The sequence below is a fragment of the Lycorma delicatula genome, chromosome 1 (genome assembly GCF_047948215.1).
Source record: "Lycorma delicatula isolate Av1 chromosome 1, ASM4794821v1, whole genome shotgun sequence".
NCBI lineage: Eukaryota > Metazoa > Arthropoda > Insecta > Hemiptera > Fulgoridae > Lycorma > Lycorma delicatula.
Window position 1 is genome coordinate 228,959,280 of NC_134455.1, and position 27,245 is coordinate 228,986,524.

A 27,245-nucleotide genomic window follows, 5' to 3' on the forward strand; every position below is an offset into this window, starting at 1 on the left:
AAAATTTTTTTTAAATTGATGTTTGCTTTATATAGGATTTTAATTTTAATTGTAAGGATTCTCAGGGTTTTTATCGCACTCACTATGAAGCGTTTCCCAATGTCATTTAAGCTTATTAGATTTCATGCTGTCTGCTGCCAAAATTTTTGAGCAAATAACACACAGGGACCTTTTTCTTCATTTACTTCAGTACTGGTACCCAAAATTTAAGTATTCTTGAGAATATTTTCTTGATTTCATTTTCAGAATCACACTTGTCTATGCACTTGTTGATGCTTCACTATCGTCTAATGCTCACTTAAAATTTTATCCATGATTCTGTATAAATCTACTGCTGTGAATATTTCATACCGTAAATTGTAATTAACATGCAAATTACAATACACACATCCACAATAGATTCGACAGCGATAGAAGGATTGACTCGACTAAGACTGGCTGGAATTGGACGAAGTGCAGCATTTATACACATTTGCACAGACGTTCCTGAATGTTTGAGATGGACCAGAAGTTTTTGCAAAGTCATGAGGATGTCCAATATGGTAGACGTAAGGCGGAGAGCAATAGAGAGGCATCGATTCTGGTTTTGTCAATGCATCAGATTGGTGTTGTCAAATACCAACAAATTTATTTATTCATGGTAATTTGTAAGGTTTGTAATAAAGTCATAGTGTATCACTACCATCAAAATACATTATTGTTGTATACATTGTTATTGTAAGAGAGGGGGCGCAAAAAAATTATGATTGAAAACTAGGTAGCAAATACTGAAAGGTTGAGAAACATCTGATTTATAATAATATAGACCAAAACCATGTAATTTGATGCGCATAAAGCTCCTGTTCGTTTAATTTACATTATATGTAAAATCATAAAGCATTTATTCAAAAATAGATTTATTCCAAAAATATATGCACTATATTTTGTACTACACATATGTTTTTAAGTTTAATAATTGTAAACCACTATCTTTTTTACATAATCTCAGCCTCAGTAAAGAAATGACAATCCAATTCATGACATTTCATCTGATTTTACATTCAGATGAAACTGTTTTACGATCAGTCAGATAGTAAAAACCAAGAAAAATATTTTAACTAAGAAAACTTTCATAAAATATTCTCAATTTTTTTTTACCTAAATATGCTGGTTCCCATTTTGAATTGACACTTTCAAAATTCAGAGTTTTAATGTTCATTGAGAAAACTATATCTTCTTCGACATACTTCAGTATAAAATTATTACATGTTACTGAAAGATTGCAAATAATTTTATTCACTAAATTAGATGTATAGGAAGGTGGTGCAACAGTTTCTTCTGTTTTCTGCGTTGTCTGCCTGTAAATGTAAAGATCTTCAGTTTACCAAACAAAAAGTAAATTTTATACATATATAAAAGTATATCTATAAAATAAAAATTCAAAGTGATTAAAAATAAATGACCAATGTTACCAACAAACATAAAACAGGTTCTAAATACACCTATATCCATAAGGAATATTTCTTCTGATAGAAGTACTAACAATCAGCACACCAGTACCAGTCTGTCAACAGTATAGAAAAAGATTATATTACTGAAAAATGAAACTGGCAGGTCAAAAATAGCACTGAGAAGTAATTCTGCACTACTTCTCAACAAATGACAGCTTTTTCAAAATAGACCTGTTAAATGTTCAGTTTAATTTTACTTAAGTGTAGAAGAGCTAAATTTAAAAATATAAAAAGGATTATGCCATGTTATGTTCAGTTCAATTATTTAATGGCAGTCATGTTGGACACTTCTATGAAAGCTAGTTTGCTAAAAAATAATATAATCTGTTTGCTCATTCTTTGTTTTTCACTGTTACATTCTCTGTAAAATGCAAATGGAGGGAAATTGGGCAATGTATGAAAGAAAACTCAACAAATAAAGCTGGCCCTTTTATGATACCCAATCCAGTCTAATTCATTTGCTCACTTCAGAATTTCACTTGCCCTTGTTTCCCCACACACAGAGTTTACAAGCATAGAATCCAAGGTCAGACAAATCCTTCCACAGCAAAGATCAGACTGAGACTGGGCTCATTTGTCTGTTTATTTGTTCTCACATAATTATTTTATTAGCCACCCACAATTTTTCAATAACTGCTAGTAAAATTTATAATAGGGGACATCTTGATACTAATACTACATTTATCTATGAAAACTAAAATAAATTATGTTTTATTTAAAAATACAAAATGAGCTATCAATCCAATTAGTATGATGTGAAAAATACATATTTCTCATTAAAGTTTTACCCTACCAACCACCAAACAAGAATAAACCAACACTTCCAAATTAAATAACACTTAACAATTTTTCAAAGTAAGATCAATAAAACCAAAAAAGAGTTTTATATAGACAGGTTTCATTGAACAGGGATCCCATTCAATTATGATTTTATCTTCAAATCATAATTTAATATAAATCACAAGTTATTCAGTACCAAGCCCCGTAAACTGCAAGTATTTGGGATGTGCTTATATTGCCAAAACAGGTACATTGGAACATTTACATCATATTTCCTTAGGCAGCTACACCCTTTTAACAATGTACATTAAGGTTTTCGAAGACATTCCTGGAATCCTTTCTAAGAAATCTCCTTCAGCTATTTTGTCACATCAGCAATATCCTCAACAGCATTCAGATACATTTTTTTAACACCAGTTTAAAGTAAGAAAATAATTAATAATCAGTTAATAACAAATCAGGAGAATATAGTAGACATTCTACAGCCACTTCATAGCACTGTGCAAGGTAGTTTAAGTTGGATTTTTTATTTTACAATTTTCAGAACCTTTCATTTTGACTTCATCCATTCATTACAAATGGAATCGAAGTACATTTTCCTCCTTAAGCACAGTAAAAAAGAAAATTACAGAAAAGTCTTTGGTCTTATGAAATTGAATTATTAATGTTTGGCCCTAAGAATAAATAAATTGTTTCACTTTTCTGAAGTGATAATTCTGAACAAAGAGGGAGAAAGCCAGTTTCCCCCTATTATTAGCAACAATGCTTTGAACATATTCAGTGCTTTTGTTATTTGTAGGCATTCTATATGGAAATCATCTTAAGTAAGATCACTAATACAGAATTCACAGAAATTTATCCACTTATCTTAAACTTATGGTTCACTAATGTTTACTATATGAGTTTTCAACCAACATATTTGCTCAACTATGATAATGACATATCAACACTACAGAAAATCTTTCAACTGAAAAAAGAAAAAAAACCTGAAATGACATCAAACAGTATAGAAAGAAAATGTTTTTTTTGTTCTTTCCAGAAAAACCATAAAACTAAGACCAGATGTAGTACATATGACCAAAGTAATCACAGGGATCAAAGCAAATGGAAATTGTCTAAGTGTTCAACTTTGATTATAAATCCTACAAATGAGATTAATATGGACACATCACGAATAATTTCTAAATAAAATATTTGGCAATCTATTTCACAATAAATATAAATAAATATTTCACAATCTATTAAAGGAATTAAATAGCATAGAAAATAGAAATTAGATAACCACAAAATTTATGAATTTTGTAGCTAGCAAAAAATGCCAAATCTATAGTGGATTCAAACCCAGAAATTTGTACATGAAAGGTACAGAACTACTACTCTGCCATGGAAATCAGCTACACAATTAATGACTTTGTAACATAAAAATTTATAAACTAAAATTTGATATTAATATTAAACTAAATAATTTCTCAACAAATAACAAAAGACTTTTAACAAAATAAAGGGTCTAAAAAATGTTTTACATACTTGCGAGATCTTTCAGATGGTCCATGAGGACGAGCTCCAGGAGATCGTAATTTCATTACACATTCTAAAAAAAAAAAAAATCAGACTAGTTTATAGTTAAGTTGGACAAGTTTTCTAGTTTTACACTAACATATACTAAATTTTTATCATAATAATTTCCTGTTCATAAAATAAGTAGCCATTACAAAATCAGTCACTGATAGTGATAGTGTGTACATCATGTATAAATTATCTTCCTTAATTTGTGTTGCCAAAAGGTTTCACTCAAATTTTAAAAATGTAATTACACCATTTGATCAAAGAACCTACAAGACGTGCCATCAAGTCTCAGAAAATAACATCAGCTCTGGTAGAAATTATTATTGAGCAATATAATTACAATAATAGCAGTTTTTAACTAATAATGGAAAAAGATTTAGGCCAATATTAACAAGAAACAGATGCCTCTGATGAGGAAAAACTGTTTACCCCATATCTCATTCTATTTAGTACTGTGCTAGTGCTACTACACTTTCTAAAACAGCTAAATTTAGCAATGACAGAAACTGAACCATCATTATATGCAGGTTGAAAACTTACATCACTCATACATAATACGCATGCATATATATGCACATATTTGTACACAGATATATATATATATATATATAAACACATTTGCATACATGGACACTGAATGCACATATATATATATATATATATAAACACTCATGCACGTGTAAATACTATGCATGCATGCACTCACATGTGTTTGTGCACACAAATGTATACATACCCACATTTTACACACTATTTATACTGGTTTCTAGCACTATACAAGAATATTTTCAGGAAATTGTCAAAGATTAGTGTAACATTTCTTATTGATGACAAATGAGAAGTTAAACAGTCTATTTTACAACTATGAATGTGTATTCAAATAATGCCAAACAAGAAACTATCTACAGGTTCTAACATTTCAGTTTTATGGCCATCAACCACTGAAAATTTTTAAGTATACTAGTGTTGTATTTCTTACCATGAACAATAAACAATTCTTTTTACTCAATTGTATCTTTTCATGAAAAATTTAGGCCTTATTATTACGAGGGCTATTCAGAAAGTAAGGAACATTTCCACCTGACACCCCCAGGCCGCACGCCAATCGTGAATATATTGGTGTGCTCGTGCTCGGCACCACAGTCAGCGTCCAGTCATGACAACGGGAACATCTCCGCACTGCCCGTTTTTTTTATATACAAATTTGAAATTTGTGCTGCAATCGAAAATCCCGCCAGTTGTGAGGTGCGCTCTGTGATTCATTTTTTGTTGGCAAAAAACTTAAAACCAATAAAAATTCATCAGGAATTGTATGAAGTGTATGGAAACAACGTAATGAGTGAAAGTCCTGTCAGGAAGTGGTGCATTCAGTTTAAAAATGGCCGAACAAACGTTCACGATAAAGAGAAGAGTGGACGTCCGAGCATTGTGACTGACGATCTGGTCTCCAAAGTTGACGAAAACCGCCGTTTCACAATAACTGAGCTTTCTGTATGTTTCCCAAAGTTTCACGGATTTTATTGTTTGAAATTGTTTCACAGAAGCTAGGCTACCACAAATTTTGTGCAAGATGGGTGCCACGTCACTGAGTGGTTGAGATCACAGGCGACAGAATTCTATGACACAGGAATTTCAAAGCTTGTCCACCGCTATGATAAGTGCCTGAATTTGTATGGTGATTATGTTGAAAAGTAGTATTTTAGTCCCTCTTTCACATGTATATAATAAAAAGTTTTTCTTGTACTTGGTTTTTTTAAAATTCCAAAACATTCCTTACTTTCTGAATAACCCTCGTATATCATTATAACCCCCAACTTAATAAAAAATTCAGAAATTATGCTTTAAAAGATGAAGCACTCAGACAAGTTCTACTAATCTATCTATTTCTGAAATTCTCACAACATCCCCTTAAGAATTTTCAAAAATTGAAAAAAAGTATTTTTTTTATGCGATTCCTACTTTCTGCAACAAATAGTAAAAATATAGGCATAGTTAAACATTTATTCTAAGAAATTTTTTTTTTTTTAATTCACTTACAATTTTGTAATCCATCTTGGAGAAAACATTATCAGACGTTATTTTCTTAAATACATTTTATAAGAAAATATATAATAAAAAGAAAAAAATCACTCTAAACTTGTGAAATATTTTTTAATCTGATTTTTCTTACAGCCTAGTTTTGGATTCCTTTAAAGCTTAAATGCAATATTTTCACAAGGCGTAATTTGGAAGGTAAAGTTCTACAACGTTAAAAAAATTATGCAAATTTCTCATATTCAGTAACCTATTATCATTAAAACAGTTGACAAAATGTATGGATTAATGTCAGGAAATGACAATTCCAGCCAGGGCCCGAATGGAATGATAAATTTCTAAAAATTTTAACTGAAAAGCAATTTAATGATTTTCTGTAATTTAGTAATCAATTTCATAATTGAAAAGCCAAGAAGTGATATTTTTGAATTCAAAATGAGCCCATTTCATAACATTTAAGGTTCAGTAATTTAATTTTAACAAAACCAAAATTAAAAACTGTACACTAGGCAAATTAATTTTCATTTTTTTCAAATAATCAAAATGGAAGATATTTTCAACAGAAAACTATTTTCTACGATACTACTTTCTGCAAAGATAATTTTAATGTTTTTATTTTTATATGTGCATCATAAACAGTGTTATTCTTTCATTTTCACTTAAAGAAAGCAATGTTATTTGAAGATTTAATATTCAACAAAAATAAATAAATAAACAAGGAAACTAATAATAAAACTTTCACCAAAAAACAAATTTGAACTGCTAGGTCTACAACTTAATTTTTACTAGCACTGTCAAATTTTACTGTTACTAGTATGTTGAAGTAAAAAGGTGAATGAGTTAATAACTAGCACTGTTTCAACGTAATACAAACTGCATTGCTGTAAATTAACAGGTGATAAGTAAGAAATATCAGTTAATATTAAAATAACATCAGTTGATACAGCCATTTAACTGGTGTTGTTAATTATTAATTATTGTTTATTATTATCATCATCAAAATTATAGCACTGTGTAAAGTTTGTTATTATATGCATTACGAATGTAATATTCAATAAAACTGTTGATGCAACATTGTTTTATAACGTTTTATTGTTATGTTTTGCGTCATTGCAACTTTGAATGTTTCTAACTCGATAATGAAGGCATTAACAGGAAAACAGGTTTCACCATTGTTTTTCTGGCAAAATTTTACATCGAAATCATCTGTCATAACCCCAGACATGACTACACTACTCCCATTTAAAACATTTTAAACTCCCATTTAAAAAAATTAAGTTTGATTCAATACGGCGGATCCAAATTGGCAGACAAAAATTAAAATCCTACCATAATGCAGATTTTTTTTAACTATGTAGATCCCCATTTCTTTCTGCCTCCAAATCCCTCTCAGATATGCAATATAAAACTTACTTAAATATCCATACTTATATCACCCAGTATATTTTTACAATATATTAAAACATAGGTATACTATTTTCACATAACAAATATTAAAATCAGTCTTAAAAAACAAGGACAAAAACAATAAAGAATACAAAATTAATTTTCTATAGTATAAAAAATTATAATTGTAAACATAATATATAATAAATATTAGTAATTTACAATACCTATTGTGTTAATTGTAATACGAACAGGTTCAGAATTGATTCGAGTCCAAGGAACATGTATAAGAAGTTCATTGATGTGTCCAGAAACAAAACTAAAAGGTAAATTAAGCTCCTGTTCCAGTACTTCAAGATCTAAATCTAAGTTATGAAAAACACCATCACCTTCCCAAAGAGATACCTAATAAAACAACACAATTAATGGCATAATTAATTTTTATTCTAATTAAATTAAAAATAAGTAACTAATCAGTAACCACTTAAAAATCAATAATAATACTGTTATCAATTTTCAACTAACAATTTAAGCATAATAATTATCACACATTTACCATACAAGAAAAATATTTACTACCATACTGTATGTAAGAAAGAGAAAATAGCCTGAAAAGTGCATGTCATACACCAGTAAATTTGTTCTCAGTTGCTTTTTCAACAATGAAAATAGAATTTTTGAAAAAAGTTAATTTAGTAATTACAAAATAGAAATGAAATTAACAAAAATGATAAAACCTTTTTAGAAGAATGTACATGAATGAAATGTGTATGACCAATTCTCATAACCAGTCTATATTGTATCCCCTCCTTCTATGGTTCTTATACACTTCTTTTAATTCAAATGAAAATTATCTTACATTTCATGAAACCTATATTTCTCAGATGTCTGATATGTGTATTTTGTGAAAATTATGTAAAACAGGAAAAAATGGTTTTTTCCTTTGCTTCTTTTATAAAATACAATTCAATGACTACCCTTTCCTATTTGATATGTTCTCTTTGAACATGAGTTTTAAGGGATGTTATCAAATTAGTTTAAAATTGAAAGCGATTGAATATGCAAATGAACATGGACTAAAAAAAAATGTAAGGTCGAACTGAAATCAGAAAGTTAAAGATTAGCAACAAAATTAAACAATGCCTTCAATAAGAAAAGTGCAATAGCCAGAAATAGAATAATTCATTCACTGGGTTGTAGAACAAAAAAGTATTGTTGCTTTCTATACTGTTAGGATATGCAGCAATATCAACAAAAATGATTAGTTTGAAGGTAAAGTGTACAGCAAAGAAGAAATGAGCATAATTTTATGAGTATGTTGTATTACAGTTACAGCCACAGAATTGGTTTGACAGCAAGAACCAGGAATTTCTCACATCTTACCATGTGTATTACACAAACATTTCTCTAATTTACAGATTCACAGATTTATTAGCTGATGCTATGTAAAAGATAAGTTTCCGACTTTAAGTAATTGCTGTTATGAATGATATTTCTTTGCTGTTTGCTTCTTCCTTCAAACAATATTGTTAATGAGTGTGTAAAAAAACCAGTCAGTTAAAAAAAAAACTCTTTTTAACTTCTTATTGTACTGTGCAGATGATGAGAAACTTTTACCTTTAATAATTTTCAGAAGAAAAATCTTGCCAAAGGATAAAATTCCTAGTGACATGTGGATATGCATCTAAAAGAATGGATGGATGACATAGGCTTTTACTAAAGAGGATAGAAAAAATATAAGTACAGCAACATAATGGTCTTTCAAAGAAACAAATCTCTTGAATAAAATCAGTTCATGGTTCATCTGATTGATTACAACAAGAGCTGAAATCAAGACAAGCTGCATCCCAGGAAAAATGTTGAATAATTTGCCGCCTTGGTTCAATACCTTGGTTGGGTTCAAATTATTCTAATTATTATTTTATTCACTGGTTCACTGAAATAAATAAAAGCTTTGTTTTTATTATATCCAAAATTATTTTTATTATAATATTCAAACTTATGCTTCATACATGTAACGTTGTAATAAATTAATTATACATGACTGTTAAATACTTGTTGAATCTCTCTCTGATGGCTGATACTACACAGATTATTAAATGAACAACAGATATTACTTTCAGGCTTATTGCTATCTAAATTAGAATCATTAATTTTGTCCATATGAATGATTGTATTATGTTTTTTAGTACAAATTATACGCAACTTTTTTGAGTAACACTCATTAATAGAATGGCCTTTATTTAAACAAATAAGACAACAATTATTATGCTCCAAAAATTCTCTGCATTCATTAATAGACAAATTTAGGAATTCTTTACATTATTGTAAATGATGGTTTACTTACAAAAAAAAGATTGCTTAGAATTAATTTGGAATAAAAACTATCATTATTTCCTTTATATTGCTTATTAGGATTTAAAGTAAAGAGTTTGATTAAAAATTTGGTTGAATTATTATAACATGTCCTTTGGTTCCGTTATCTGTTTTCAATTGCGTGGTTAAATTGAATGCATTAATATTTTCGAGAAGTTGTCATCTTGAATTAAGAAATTCAATAAAATCTTTGAAGGTGGAAAATCTTCCATTTGACAACTTTTCCTTCCATAATCTTGAAGTATTGTAATCCAATTTTGATGTTAGAAATTGGATAACAATAAATTCATATGTGTTTACAGGAAGATGCACTGCTTCAAGAGAATTCGCATTTGAGGACATTTCATTAATAAATTCAGATAAAGTATCTACGGAATCTGTTTTTATAGAAATTGATCTTAATATGTGTTCAGCATTATATATATATATATATATATATGTCATCAAATTGTACTTTTAATAATACTAGAGCAGTAATATAATTTTCGTTTGTTATTGGCAGATATTTAATGATAGCTAAGGCTTCATGCTTCAAAGAAGAATGTATATAGTACAATTTTTGATTATTAGTTAAATCATCTTTATTATGTATTAAATCAATAAATATATATTAAAATAATGTTACAACTCTAACACAGTACCTCTAAATACAGGTAGGTATATTAATGGATTGTACTTGTGTTTGTTTAAATATTGTTTTTGAGTAAATTTCTTTATTTGATGATTTTTATCATTATTAGTATCATTTATTAAATGTTGCAATTTGCATTCTACAATAGACAAATCTTGCTCGACTTGTTTACGATCCAATGATAAATCATCATCAAATTCCATTTCCAGTTTTGATTGAATGATGTCATATTTGACTTGCAAATTAAGAAGATTCCTTTGTAAGTCAATTCTATCATTTTATGAGGAATTAAATTTGTAAATAAAAGTGCCAATTCTTATTAGAGGCCTTTAACTATATAAATCAATTGCACAAATGGAATGTAACCCTCAGCTCCTTTCCACTGAACAAAGTACTATAAGATAACAAAAAGGAAAGTTACTTATTTTTATATAACAATAAAATATATTTTTCATATCCTGTAAATTAATTATTCATTAAATCATTTAATTCTGAAAACATATAATAAAAATGAGTAATCACATGTTTTGAAAAAGGCTATACTAATTTTAGCAGTGGTGAAATCAATGAAATTATGACCACCAAACACAGATTTTTAGAGAATGCTGAACCTATATCATTCTTTATTTTAATACTAAGACCTCAAATGACCTCAACTTCCACCTCATTTCTTTTTCATGAGTTATCAATGTAGCACAGAACAGATCAACTTCTCTGAGCGATTATAATTTCTTAGTTCCTTCCAATTCATAATTGTTAATTTGAGAAGCAAATATTTAACCCTTTTATGAAATCTATTTTCTGACAACACTCCTTCAACATCATATCTTCAAATTATTTAATAACTGTACTTACTTCATTTAAACCTGGACATGGCAACCACTTATGTTGATTTTTAGCCATCAATCTGATAGTTCAAAAAGTTTTACCTACTTTAATCTCATAATCAAAACATTATCATATCTCCCTTACAGAAGAAGCAGAACGTAAATTCTGCTCGAACAAAAACTAATTGCTGCAGTGATTCTTAGATTAGATAAGACAATTTCTGAAATTTCAGCTGCTCATTACCTTCTTATCAGCTTTGATCACATACCAATACAGCTGCCCCAGTGACCAACTTCAATCTGATATGACCAATATATTATTTAGAGTTCAAACCATAAATCTTAGATACTTAACTTCTATTCCCAAATTAACTTTCTTAAAAACTTATTCTCATTCTTACAGGTCTTCAAGGAACTTTCTCCCTTCTTTGAGAATAGAACAGTAATTGTTTTGCTTCAGTTTACTTTCTTCCCTTTGGTAAAGGGTAGCATTCTTCCATAACATGCTTTTTGTTTTAGATAACTTACAATTTTGATATGCTCAACAAATCTGATATCAGAGGTCTTACCTGATATCAATAGCTAAGCTTCTTGGGCAAATGGACTGGGTCAAATTGCTATGTCTCTATATCACTGGTGTGGAAAATAAAACTCAGTTTATTTTCTTTTAATTTCAACCCTCTTTCAGTTACTAGTTTTACGTAAGAGGAATGTTAATAAATACACAGAAACAAGTAATTCTCGTATAACCAAAAAGTTATGTAAAACTACCCTCTTTTCCCATACATCAAATAGCAGTTATGAAATATTTACTCACATTTAGTTATACTATGAACATACATCTTGTGTTACTAGAACAGAATGTTTTAACATAAACCATTATCATCCACCAGATTTTAAATCATTTCTGATCAGAAAACTGTGATTACAGTACAGTAAGTGTTGTAATATAGCATTTCTTATCACATCATGACTGTCTTGTTTCAAATCACTGGACTCAAAATCCTTCAGTCATCTATGTGTATTTTGTAGAGGAGATGAAGAAATAGATCTTGGAAATTAAAACCTGCCAAACCCTACTACATGAAATAGGTCTAGCATCTGAATAACATTCAATTTTGAGGCTAATATTCAAAATACTAAAAGGTTCATTTCATTCACTAGTAGCTTATCAAATACATCTCATTAGACAGACCAAAAACAAAAATTATGTCTTATAAGAGACCGCAATGGTTTTTAAACAAATACAGACTATTCTGGAGTCAGTAGGATAATAGTCAGTGCTTCATCTCTGATACATTACCAAGTAATCTTTACAAACAATAAAAAAATAAGTCCACAAAATTTAGGCAACAAGGGTTTCTAGATCCCATAAACACCTCCATTTCATATGAATATAATCAATATAGCATAAGTTGCCCTAAAAAGCTCCTACTAATGAGGCTAATAATTCCAAATACTTCCTTGCGAGAAGAAAAGATTTCATCTACTTGTTGAATTTTCAAAAGTTTGTCTTTCTGATTCAAAGGCAAATAAAGGTTTATATTTAAATATGTGGTACTGAAAAATTGAAGAAAAGTTGTGATCACACTAAGGAATCTCAGAAGATTATTTTAAATGTGAACGCTAATGAACATTGAATTTTCTAACTTAAAATAAATACAAATTTTATACTCTAAAAAGTTACAGAAGAACAGCTCTTTTATAAGATAATATTTGTATAACATTGTTTGGGCTTTGGGAAGAACAGAACAAAAAACTATAATGTTGCAGCATCAAACATGGTCATTTCATTACCTAGTTTTCAAAATTTTTTATGACATAGTTATACTTAATAAATAAAAAAAGTACAAAAATCCACTTGGAAGATCGATTCAATTATATTTTTATACTTCACACATGCTTCTATCAAACCTAATAAAACATAATATTGTACACATTATGATTTCTAGAGCCCAAATTCCTGTGACATAATTTTAAAGAACTCCTGATTCCAGTTCTTAAATCAGAAACTACACTTACCACTATAATTTAATCCACTAACCTATATAATTTTTTTTATAGTGCTTGTAAGTTATTAACATTTTTCACATAATCTACAAAGGCTAAAGAGGCTGACCAATCAAATGATTAATTTATTCTGTTCCTAGATAATGAAGACTCATGAGCACATACACAATTATGGAGTATATATATATATAAATAAATAAATAAATAAATATATATACACACACAGCAAAGCATACTTCCCTGTGAAACAATCATTATTTGAGTTTTTGGTTTTATTACTTTCATTTTAATTTATCATAGAATGTATTTTACTAGACTGCAAAATAATTTCTCTTTCCAAATATATATATATAATATTTTTCTCAGAGTGAACAAGATGAAATGATGACAGAGAAAGATGGTGTGTTATTAAAGGACATTAAAAGAAAGTGAATAGTTTTCCCTTGTAGTTAACGTAAAATTTGTGAATCTGATAACAAAGGATGATTTTTAAATTGACATCAAACAGTTTAACAGAGCTAAAGGGGATTGAGATCATTTAAAGACTGAAATAACTGTTTTAATAGAAGAACAGAAATTCAATGTAAAATATGAACTGACACAGAAGCTCATTCATGTTATAATAATAATATATTCAGAAGTTTAGAATACAACAGAGTGACTGAGATACTATGAATTTACCAAAAGATTTTTCTGACAAACTTAAAACATCCCAGCGGAAATGAAATCAATTGGGTCCATCTGCTTGATAAATATAAATGTAATTTTACCATTATTGTGCACATTCCAAAAAATTGGAGTTTAAATTGGATTTTAAACAATACAGCAGAACTGAAAGGGTTGAGAAGTGTCATTCACAAGAATATTTAGGTTAATTGTGCAGAAAAAAAAAGTTGGGAAGACTGATGATAAAAAAATGTTATTAATGAAGGGCAAACTGTTTTTGAAGTGTTAAGTACTCTCTTAATACAAAAATATGGAATGAAGACTGGAAAGGAAAACTGCATAGAAAAATGGCAATAAATATTTAGAGAAAACTAGCAAAACTTTGTGAAGAGTCAAGGAAAAAATAAAAAAGTAGTATACGAGGAAAACAATTTGTGTCAGATTACAATTAGTATTATAGAAAAAAGGAATTCTTTAGTTAGTGTGGACCCGTTTGGAAGTAACTGCCAGCAATCAGATTCTGTATCATAGCATTCTGTTTTAACAGAGACATTTGTTGAAAGAACATATGCAGGATAAAAGGCATCTTCCTAGATGTATAAATAGAATGCCGTTGCCAGTAACGGCTAGGATTTATAATGTAAGGGCAAAAGGGATGATTATTATGGGTTTTGAGATTAAAGGGTTATGAGAAAATTTTTAAGTAGATCTATAAAAAATTAGGAAATTCTTTTTTAAAATAATAGCAATCTAGATATATTACTCTGATTTATTTTAGCAATAAAACTGAATGAAAGACTGGATTCATCCAATCTTTCATTCATGGGAGGTATCTCCCATACCTGAAGGTATGGGAGATATTAAAATAATTGGGTGTTAAGAATGTGATTTTTGTGGATGATTTTAACACAAGAATTGCAGAGAACCAACTTATATTGGAAGAGATAATACAGAGACCAAATATAAGTGTAGAGAAAAACTCTAGGAACAGTGCATTTAATAAAACAGATAATAATGTTAATGATGTATAAAAGGTATTATCTAATGTTACTGAATGTAAGAATGACATCAGCTCAAGCTAGCAAACTGCAAACTAACTTTGTAAGAATAATGAAAGCACAGGTTATTGGTACTTGTTAGAATTCTTTGAATAAAATAGATTTAATTAACAATGTAAACTATATCAGAGAGGTATGTGGGTCATAAAAGGTTCTTTGTAAATCACTGAAGTCGAATGTAATGAAACATTAATGCGATTAGAAAGGCAAGTCAAAAGTTATCTACCCTTTTCGTTCTATAGTTTATTTACATAAAGGTAGTGGTAGAACATGATTATAATTTTTCTACACAGTCACCTCCCTTGTCAATGCACGTAGTCTAACAGTCCACAACCTTGTGTATTTCTTCCAAGAAAAAGGTTTTCGATTGGTTATGAAGTTACTTTTGCACCTCTTCCTGCTGTCAGTCTGTGAACAATCGACAACTTTGTAAAGCATCATTGAACAGCCCAAGCAGATGAAAGTTGGAGGGAGCTAGATCTGGGCTGTAGGGAGGTTGCTCCAGGACCTCAAAATTTAACTTGATGGTATGAACTGAGAACTACACACAATATCAAAAAACATCTAATGCTCACTTTGCTCGCTAACCTTGTCTTATTAATCTTAAACAATAAATTGGCTGATTGTTAGACTGCAGCAACAATTGTATACAATACTTAATTATTTAGTTAAAAAATAATGTAATGTATACACTTGTACAGAACTGAAATACAGAATTATTCGTGAGGTACTGTGTAACCCACAAGGGGCGTAAAACACTTTTTTCAGGCTATTGTAACTCATTTCCATTAGAACAGAATATAACAAATTTACTTATTTGAATACTAATGTCTGTGACTTTTTTTGTCTTCAGTCATTTGACTGGTTTGATGCAGCTCTCCAAGATTCCCCATCTAGTGCCAGTCGTTTCATTTTGGTATACCCCCTACATCCTACATCCCTAACAATCTGTTTTACATATTCCAAACATTGCCTGCCTGCACATTTTTTCCCTTATACCTGTCCCTCCAATATTAAAGTGACTGTTCCAGGATGCCTTAATATTTGGCCTGGAATGGAATGCAAAGTTGGCGGGAGTTTATTTCTCCCTACAAATCGCAGAACCTGGACAGAGTCCCTTGCTGCTAGATGATTCTAATCGGCCGTGTTTTTTAAAAGGTTTATTTTAAATGGCGGGTCTAATTTTTCAAGTTTTGTTTATTATTTAGTATTTTAAGGACGGATTTAATTGCATTCCAATCCGTTGTTGAACCAGCATTATCGAACCCATTTTATGGGCCGACCGCGGAAGGCTAGGCTTATGAAACCTGTCCTCCCGATGTAATTCCCCTTCAAACCATCCACTGAAGTCCTTTCGGTGCTAACTCTTCATAGGCTAGCAGGAATACGCCACAACGGGGCACTGACTATCAGGAGGGAGCAATGCGACCCCTACTCCGGAGGAGTCGCAATTGCTGGTTTATTTTAATTAACTTGTAAGTGTTAAAGGAGAGGTTGTGTAGAAGTTCTTCATCCACTTCTGTTATGGCTGCCTTTCAGGACGCATCTCTGCTGGGCTCTGTTCCGGACTCCAGTCCGTGATGTTGGGAGGAGTAGAGGGTCTTCCTTCTTCTTCATCTTCTTCTTCTTCCAATGACCATATTTGGCCTATAAGTCCAACTCTTCTTTTAATTACATTTTTCCATATGCTTCTTTCTTCATCAAACTACCACAACACTTCTTCATTTGCTACTTTAAACAAACATCTGATTTTTAACATTCTTCTACAGCACCACATTTCAAAAGCTTCTATTCTTTTCAGGTACTCCGGTTGTCCAACTTTCACTTCCATATAAAGCTATGTTCCAAACATATACTTTCAAAAATGTATTCCTGATGTTTAAATTAATTTTTTGATGTAATCAAATTATACTTGTACTACTTCTACTTCCTCTGTAATCGTTTCTCTTCCTATTTTTTTTATATTCAGTGGTCGACCTACATTACTTCTACTACATTTCATTACTTTTGTTTTGTTCTTGTTTATTTTCATGCGGTAGTTCTTGCGTAGAATCCATGCCATTCATAGTATCTTCTACATCTTTTTTTACTCATAGATAGAATTACTATATCAACAGCAAATCATAACATCTTTATCTTTCCACCTTGTACTATTAGTCTGGATCTAAATTGTTCTTTAACATCATTAACTACTAGTTCTATGTAAAGATTAAAAAGTAACAAGGATAGAGAACATGCTTGTCGGACTTCCTTTTTTATTATGGCTTCATTCTTATGTTCTTCAATTATTACTGTTGCTGTTTGGTTCCTGTAAATGTTAGCAATTGTTCTTCTATCTCTGTACTCGAGCCCTAATTTTTTTTTTAAATACTGAATATTTTATTCCAGTTTATGTTATCGAAAGCCTTTTCTAGGCCTATAAATGCCAAGTATATTGGGTAGTTTTTCTTTAACCTTCCTTCTACTATTAATATGATTACTAAAATTGCTCTCCTTGTCCTTTTAATTTTCCTGAAACCAAATTGGTCTTCTCCTAACACTTCTTCTACTTTCCTCCACTTCTTCTTTACAGAATTCTGTAAGCTTCATGTAAAACATCAAATTTAAATTAAACACAGAAACAAAATTTTATAATTTTATAAGAATAGATTAGTAATAAGCAAATAAAATAAACTTACTATGTTGGGATTTGCGAAACAATGTACTAGGACCAAATTGCTTATGCTTCCCTGTCGAGTTTTACAAAAAAAATTACAATAAACATATTTAAGTTCCATAACTAGTCTACTTAAGTTCGTAGAACCGCTATTACATAACTATTTGTATACATCAAAATTTAACAAAATATCTTATTAATACTCATGATAGTAAGGAATTGGCCAATCCAAAATTAATTTTAATTACAATTTTAAACATAATTTGTCATAATATTTTTTAATGTTATAAAAAAATTATCGACGGATAAAAGAAATCTTCTGATAAATCCATGAATGTATTTATGGAGTGGCCTTTGATATCAAATTCTCATAAATGTATTCCGTACAAATCACAGTCTATGATTTTCCTTATCAGTATTTTTTTTTTAAATACAACATTCTTTTAACCACGATGACGTCCCGCATATAACTGACGCTTTCCGATGGTGTCACAGGTCTAACCACACCACTATTTCTTCAAATTGTCCAAGTATGTGTACTCACACAAACCTAACACTCTTTGTATAGAAAACGTTTGCTCATTTTTCAGGCATGATGTCATATTTCTTAAAATTTTATTTTAGAAAGGATTTTGATAACTAATGAATCACGCTGTTATTAGTTTAATTTTTAAGTTTTTAAAAAAAAAATATAGTCCGTCAACGTATTAAGAAATCCATATAACAAATAATTTTCAATAAAATAAAATACAAATAAACTCACCAATTTAAATAAGCCAATTCAATTTAATTTAAATCTAGGTCAGAATTTATAATGGTTACAATTCTAGTTACGATTTTTTATGCATGAGTAGTTAAGCTAATTATTCTGCATTCTTCACATTTATCTGCTCCTGCTTTCTTTGGTATCATGACTATAACACTCTTCTTGAAGTCTGATGGAACTTCACCTTTTTTATAAATGTTACACACCAGTTCGTATAATCCATCACTCCTCACCTGCAATGTGCAGTACTTCTGCAGGTACTCCGTTATTCCATGATCCTTTCTGCCACTCAAATCTTTTAATGCTCTCTTAAATTCAGATTTCAGTACTGTTTCTCCCCTTTCATCCTCTTCAACTTCCTTTTCTTCTTCTAAAACACCATTTTCTAACTCATTTCCTCTGTATAACTCTTCAATATATTCTAACCACCTATTGACCTTTCCTTTCATATTATAAATCAGGGTAGCATCTTTGTTAAACACATTATTAGATTTTTATTTATGTACCACAAAATTTTCTTTAACTTACCAGTATGCTCCTTCTATTTTACCAATAATCATTTCTCTTTCTACTTCTGAACACTTTTCTTTAATCCACTCTTCTTTCATTAGTTTGCATTTCCTGTTTATAGTAATTCTTAATTGTCGATAGTTCCTTTTACTTTTAACATCACTAGCATTCTTATACTTTTTATGTTCATCCATCAGCTGCAATATATCCTCTGATATCCAAGGTTTTCTAACAGTTCTCTTTCTTCTGCTTAAGTTTGCTGCTGATAATTTAAGAATTTCCTTTTTAATATTCTTCCACATTTCTTCTACATTTTCTACCTTATCTTTTTTACTCAGATCTTTTTTGGTGTCCTCCTCAAAAATCTTCTTTACCTCCTCGCCATCAAGCTTCTCTTAATTCCACAGATTCATCTGACAACTTTTCTTCAGATTTTTAAACCCCAATCTACATTTCATTATCACTAAATTATGGTCGCTTTCAATGTCTGCTCTAGGATAAGCTTTGCAGTTGACGAGTTGATTTCTAAATCTTTGCTTACCCATGATATAATCTATCTGATACCTTGCAGTATCAACCGGCTTTTTTCATGTGTATATTCTCTATTATGATTTTTAAACTGGGTGTTAGCAATTACTAAATTATACTTCATGCAAAACTCTGTAAGTCAGTCTCCTCTTTGACTCCTTCTGCCCAGCCCATATTCACCAGCTATATTTACTTCCCTTTTCCAATGCTTGAATTCCAATCTCAAACTATTATTAAACTTTCATCCTCTTTTATGTGTTTAACTGCTTCATTTATTTTTGTCATCATCACCATGGGCACTTGTACACACATAGAAACAATTGTTATCGGCTTAGGTTTTGATTTTATCCTTATTACAATGATTCTAACGATATGCATTTTGAAATACTCTACTCTCTTTCCCTCTTTAAATTTTCTAACCTACCAACCTTTTTTAGACTTCTAACATTCCATGCTCCGACTCATAGAACATTATTTTTTAATTTTCTGGAATTATTTTTTTAATTTTCCTTAGTAGTCCCCAGCCAGAAATCCGAACAGGAGACTAGTTTACCTCCAAATATTTTACCAAGGAAGGTACCTCATCTTTGTTATGAAAATGCAATTACATTTTCTTGGAAAAAACGAGCTATAGTTTTCCATTGCTTTCAGCTGCACAGTACTCAGAGGATCGAGTGATGATATGATCGTTTAAGTCATCTTGACCTACGCCCTTAACAACTACTGAAAGAGCTGCTGCCCTCTTTCAGGAATCATTCCTTAGTCTGGCTCTCAACAGATACCTCTCTGATATGGTTGTACCTTCAGTCCATCTATTCCGTATCACTGGGCACTCAAGCCCCCTCACCACTGGCAAGGTTTCATGATTCATACAGGGAGGTCGGAGACATAACTTAGTTTTATTCCCTCCTCATACATTAAGAAAAAGTAAAAATATTCATCATCATTATTGTAAAAAAAAAGATGATAAAATTTAATAACTATGGTAGAGTGACACTTTTTTCTTGTTTATTGATGATTAACATGATGACCATAACAAGACATGCCAACATTATTGATGTGTGAATGGGCATAATTTTTCTAAATAATTACACATTTTTTTTAGTCATGTTCTAACCTCACGTTTGACAATAATTTATTTGTGTAAATGTAGCGTAAGTTTGTGTTGTGATAAAATGAATAGATTTGGTTTATTAAACCATCCAGAGCTACATTTGTGATAAGTTTGTGTTAAAAAAAGATATCACAGACAGTAGAAATGTTTTTAGAAAATGCATTTTTGGAATAAATTTGGGAGCTTAAGATAAATCTTCATAAAATCTTTTTTGTCTGCATGGAGGATCTGAGAAACTGGTCTAAAGGTAAATATACATTTTCAAGATTATTTGTCCCAATAATTTCAGGCAGCCAAAAAATCACTCAATGACTGTTATTTTTGTGATGTTAGTCTACTATTCAAAAAATAAGAAACTATTTTATATCCAAACCTCCAACCAGCATTACAATCTATTTCACACTGTTCATAAGTTCCATGCCTATTCCTCATGAAATATTAAAAGAACTTTCTGGTGTTTCTGGTTCCAAATTTCCAGTTTCTGGTTCAAACTGATGAACATGAAAATGATCAGGAATTTCATTGTGATGAAGATATCCTCAATCATTCAATTAATCCAAACTAAATTATCTAGCAAGAGATTTAGGATTACTCAAGGAATTTGATAAACTGTTGAGTTCCCAATTAAAAGAAAATTACTTAATGGCAGCAAGAATATCTGTTTATTTGCATAGAAAAAGAAAACAAGAGTTTACTACCTATTTTTAACAGGAGTATGATTTGATATTCTACAGCAATATTGCCAGTTCATGGTACAAGTATGGCATTAACTACAAAATGAATGAAGACTTTTTATCGACTCTTTTAAAAGAAGCATGAAAGTTCTTCTGCATAATGGGAATAAGTAATCCTCTGTATCTGTTGATCACTCTGTTCACCTAAAAGGAAATGTAACCAAATTTACAACTGTAATTTACTAAAATAAAATATAAAGAAAATAATTGTGTATGGTTTATGGAGACCTTAAATACTCAGTATGCTTCTAGGTTAGCAGGGTATGTATTAACTACTCATGCTTCTTATGTGAATCGAACAGCTTAACAAGACATCTACACTGGGTAAAAAACATTGGCCAGAAAAATATTATTTTGGGGTAGGAAGAAAAAATATTTTGAATGAAAATCTTGTAGACTCAAAAATAAATTACTTCTTGCTCCCACTCCATGAAGCTGTTTGTTAAATCCTTACCAAAAGAAAACTGTATGATGAAAGAATGCTGGAAAAATTCAAAATATTGGCAAATTCAATGAAAAAAAAACTTCATTTTTTATTAGAACATTTGTAATCTCAGAAAATCTTAGGAAAATTAGTAAAGAACAGGCTAAAGTCTTTCATGAAGACATTAAGGAGATGTAAAAAAGATATTAGGGACAGTGGAGTGTCAATATAATGGACAAGTACTGTTGGATGCTACATCATGATAATCCAGAATCATCATACAAAACACAAAACAGCAGGTTGAGCTTTACAAGTAATAGTAAAAAGAATTATAAAGCTTCCAATTAACATAAAAGATTGTACTATTTTTTAATAATAGATGAAAAACTACTGTAAATGATCTAAAATATATACAGAGCGTTTCTAAAATGGTGGGCTGGCTATACTTTTTCGGATTCTACATGTAGAATTAAACAAAAAATATCCTTAGAAAAAATGGTAATTTCTTCTTTGTTCTCCCCCTGTTAACCATTTTGTTATATTTATATAAAAAATTATATCTCAAGTTTGGATAGAGGAATCACATTAATATTTGGTAAGCGACTTGGTAATAAAGTTTTAAATTGACATATTGGCCATACTCAACTCCATTTTTACTGTTAACATTGTTAACATGATCAGCAGTAATAGTTGCTGTGTAAAATTATTCAAAAGTGAAAAATGAATATCAATTGTTTTATTATTATTTAATATTAAATTTTATTGTGAGAACATTATTAATTTGATACTAATTTACAATACTAGAATTAACAATAAATAAAAACAACTAATATTTAATCAAACTGAATGTAAAGCTGAGGACATGAAAACAGACTCAAAATTACAAAAATGTGTGTTATTTTAGCAATAACACACATTTTGATAAAACTTATATTTATGGAGATATAACAGATTGAAGAATAAACTTGGTCGCCATTTTGTAATTTGCAAAGGTATTTTGATATTTTGCTAATTTTAAAACTTTATTAAAAAGACAGTTACCAAATATTAATTTGATTCCTATATCCCAATTTGAAATATAAAAATAACAAAATGACAGACAGGAGAACAAAGGAGAAATTACCATTTTTCCTAAGGATATTTTTTGTTTAGTTTTACAAGTAATTTAGAAACATCCTCTGTGCGTGTGCATATGCACATGTGCAGGCGTGTGTGTGTGTGTGTGTATGTGAACTGAAATAATAATTGGATTCAGGACCCCCATAAAAACTACATAATCAGTAAAAATTTATTAAAGTGCAAAGATTTTTGCAAGAATATTGTTCAACCAGTTAAATAGACGAACAGTAAAATATGGGTGGATATTCTTTTCTCTTTCCTTTAAATTAGTTTGCTAATTGCTATTTGCTGTTGCAAACTGACTGGTGCTTGCAGAAGAGAAACCAGTGACTTCAAGAAAATGATAAAATTTAAGTTTACCAATAAAAAATAGGTCATGTGTATTAACTCTCATTTTTATTTTATTTTACTATTTTATAATCTGATTTTTATAACTTTATTAGATAATCTGGAGAAGGCTGACAAATGATCACTCAAGATATATTTGTCATTTTTACTTGTAGTAGCCAAAAGAAACTATCATTATCTTACCTGGGCATCCTGAATTCGGAAGTTTTTAATATATCTATCAACATAACTAAGGATAATAGGTGTTATGTATGATTCAATTCTAAACATCCCTCACTAACAAGAAATTCTGAAACAGACAATAAATTTTTAATTCATAATTACACTTACAATTTTTATTTACTCTTTATCGATACAATTAAGAATACTTCTAGATAAATTTATTTTAGTTTTTCTTAACTAGTTCTAGTAAAATTTCTTTCACTTAGAAGATTGTCAGATATATAATATACTTCATAAATACATTTTTTTTTTATTAGTATCTTTCAACTACACCTAATTCAGCTAGCTTATAAAGTTCAAGTAAACAAACTGCATGTATGAGTGTTCTAACAGCTGATTTACAAACATCTCCTGTAAATCCTGATGCATACAAAAGAAACTACTCAACACTAATATTCAGTAACCACGTGTTATATTTTACAAAAATTATACATACATTTTATATTATACATGTTAAATGATCAATATATATTTCTTACCTTGTTCAGCACCTCTAAAAAAAAAATAACCCATGAGTATATTATTCATTAAAATTGTTTATGTAAAATAGTTTCTCTGAGTTTTTTAAAAGTTATGAAATTGCAAATTTAATAGTAAAAGTTCACTAATATTTTACATTAAATTTCTATGATAAACAAATAATAGATTAAATTCAGTTTCTGTCTTCTAATTGCAAGAAATCCACAGTGCTGTCAAAATTAAAAGATACAATGAAAGACTCAATTTTGTTTTCTATTATATTATCCAATTCCCAATAATTTGGTTCAACAGTATCCATTACAGTATCCATTATATATTTTATACAGTTTTTCCATTCCTGCTGGCCAATTTTATTGATGGCTTTTAAGCATAATTTTTAACATCAGATATTTTAAAACTAGTATTTTCTGACATGATGTAACTTTTGATTTGTCTCCAAATTAACTCAACTGAGTTGAGTTCACAATGATAGGGAGGTAATCGAAGCACAGTTTTAACACGTGATCTTACTAACTCATCAGTTTTATACACATTAAAATTACTTTTAATAAGCAAAACTCTTTGCAATAAGTGGACCTTAAGTTCATCCTCTTCTAAAATCACTGCTTTTGAACTAAGCCACATTTTGATATAATTCTTTTTCATTCCAAGACATGGCTAGAATTTTTTCCTTTTTAAATGAATAAGGGGCATTGTCTAAGAAAATAATCGAATTATCTTCCAGAAGAGGTCACATCGTTCAACCATTTCTCAAAAGAAATCATCTTGTTATAATAGTCTCCTGTAGATTTATATTCAAAAATCCAGTGATCACCATTGAAAAACCCATTACCACTGCCAATAAACGTAATTATGAGCCACCTAACTTTATCTGACAGAGGCATATTAGCAGTTGATAAGCCAGACAGAAAGATTTCTTTAGATGAATTCACAGCTTTATCTTCCCAAACAAAACTTTTTATGTGGCCTTCATTAACCCAAGTTTTTTCATAAGTTTATTCTACAGGTCTTCTAGGTCCATTTTCTTTATTTCACTGAGCTAATGTCTTCGCCATATAATGATATCATCCCTGTACATTAAGGCATATTCCCGGCCCTGTTTTTCATATTAAAAATTCATACTTCTTAACAGTTTATCAAAAGTTGATCTTTGGAAATCTTTGTAGATCGTTATCGCCATTTACAACTCATAAAACTTTCTCTATTGCAGGAAGTTCATTTCAAAAATAATATTCATGTATTTTTTTAAAAATCGCATTTTTATCAAAATTCTCAACATTTTCTTTAATTCACCTGTGCAGTTTTGTTTACTTAGGACACGGTAATTCATTAATAGATCACTGATCACATTGTATACTGAAGCAACCCAACTTCCACTTATGTTAACAGTTTTGTTAACGACTCTGAAATCAACACTGTTAGATTACTCTGAAATTTGCTTTTGTAAGCATTTAATTTGATGTTTTTCACCACATGATTGAAGGACTTTTTTGTGGCTTTTTTCAGAGGGGATATCAATAATCAGGCACTATTATCAGCTGAATCAGTACAGTATCTGAAATGTCATTATGTAAACATTAAACTATTATGACTAACTGATTATATGGTGACTTTCTTTCTTTTTCCTGTTTAGCCTCCGAGACTTACTGCTCCAGTATTACTTCACAGGATGAACAAGGATGATATGTATGAGTGTAAATGAAATGTAGTCATGTACAGCCTCAGTCTGACCATTCCTGAAATGTATGGTTAATTGAAACCCAACCACCACAGATCGACAACTGATGTCATGAAGGAAGTGATGAGTCTAGTAGATGCAACGGCTGAGGGTACATGGCAGATGCGTCACATTCCTGTAGTGGTGCTAATTGATATGCACAATGCATTTAACTCCCCAGTTGGGAGGCCATTTTTGGAATGATGAGGGACAGTAATGTTCCAATTTACTTAAGAAGGTTGATCCAATCGTATCTACAGGATAGAGTTCTTATTTACCGTACTGGAGCTAATAAACTTCAATTTAGAGTTTCAAGTGGGGTTCCCCAAGGCTAAGTATTGGGTCTGGTTCTATAGAACCTTGTGATTGATGAAGTATTGCGTTTTGAATACCCACAGGGCATACACCCCATAGCTTATGCCAACAACTTGGCATTGGTGGTTATAGCAAAGAAGGAAGAAAAAGTGGCCACGATGGCAAATGAAGTGATAACTGTGGTCGGCGACTGGATGAAGATCAGAGGGCTACAGATATTGTACCGAAAATCCACAATGATTGCAATGAGAAAAATTGACCTGATCCAGATCAGAACAGCAGACAGACCGGTCCAGTCAACTAAAAGTTTAAAATACCTAGGAATGTGGCTCAACCACAGATAATCCTTCACCTTTCACATGCAGGAGACTCAAACTAAAGCTGAGGAAATAGTAAAGAACCTAAATTTGCTTCTGAGAACAACCACTGGACCTCAAACATCAATACGTACACTATATGCACATGTTGTACATTCAGTTTTATTATTCGAAGTTACTGTACGGTACAGAGCTTTATGTAGAGACCGAAATGGGTGATATTTAGATAGGCTTAAGAAAAAAGTGGCACTTTTCCCTTTGTTATCACAAGTGTGCCACCATTCCAACAATTAGCAGAAGAAAGAATAAAAATAGCTGAAGGCTAGAGCAAGGAGGACGCCCACAGAGAGCTACTGAAAGCATGGCAAAATAAATGGATGACAGCAAGAACGGGTGAATGGACCCAGAGACTGATTAAAAAGACAGGGCCATGGTTTGGGAGGGGGTTGGTGAGCTGAATTTTTGGCTCACTTAATTCTTGACCAACCATGGTCTCTTTAGGGCATATCTCTTTTTGAGGCAAAGGTCAGGGAGTCCAGATTGCCTTTACTGTGGTGTTAGAGAGACGGTGGAAAATGTATTCTTTTCATGCATCTGTTGGGAGAAGGAAAGGCAAGAATGTACCGACATAACAGGAATAATAGATCCCGATAACATGATTACTGTTATGTTGACTGGGACAGATAAATTCGGGGTGGTTTCTGGTTTCGTTTACAAAGTCCTGCATCAAAAGGATAAAGAAGCATCCAGAGCTGTAAGAAGCTAATAGTACGGGGCAGCTGTGCCCCGGCTGCTGGGTGGAGTTCCAGGAACAACTTAGTCAGACCTGTTTCCTCTCCTGGAGGGTTCTGGGAATGACATAGTCATGCCTGGTTCCCCTCATAGTGATTGGCAACAACCAAAAGGATACACAGAGACCATGATATAGGTAAAAATCCTGGAATCCAGGTAAAGAGCTTGACTGGAGAGCAAAGGGGATGATGGGCAGCCCTCTGCAGAGCTGCTGTTCATCTGCACTTATGCGGATGGATGGGTGGTAGGCATAGGGACTCCTGACATCCTGAACTCAAAAGCACCCCTAGGGTCATGCTATCCTCAATTGCTGATCTGACCTCGGATGAGGAGAAACAGTGAACTAGGAGTTTTAGTCGGTAGGGTGCAGGCATACATA

At 30.8% G+C, this 27,245-nt stretch overlaps 1 protein-coding gene across 2 annotated transcripts in view; it reads right to left on the reverse strand.

The window, feature by feature from the left end:
* Positions 1-27,245, reverse strand: part of Vps13B (vacuolar protein sorting 13B) — a 368,739-nt gene that overhangs the window by 332,512 nt on the left and 8,982 nt on the right. For both annotated transcript variants that reach the window (XM_075373949.1, XM_075373942.1), the window contains exons 2-5: positions 23,207-23,312; positions 7,484-7,661; positions 3,798-3,861; positions 1,138-1,337 (exon numbers count right to left, since the gene is read on the reverse strand). In XM_075373949.1, coding sequence (XP_075230064.1) covers positions 1,138-1,337; positions 3,798-3,861; positions 7,484-7,661; positions 23,207-23,293 — 529 coding nt within the window. In that variant the 5' untranslated portion in view covers positions 23,294-23,312. The remainder of the gene's footprint in view (positions 1-1,137; positions 1,338-3,797; positions 3,862-7,483; positions 7,662-23,206; positions 23,313-27,245) is intronic.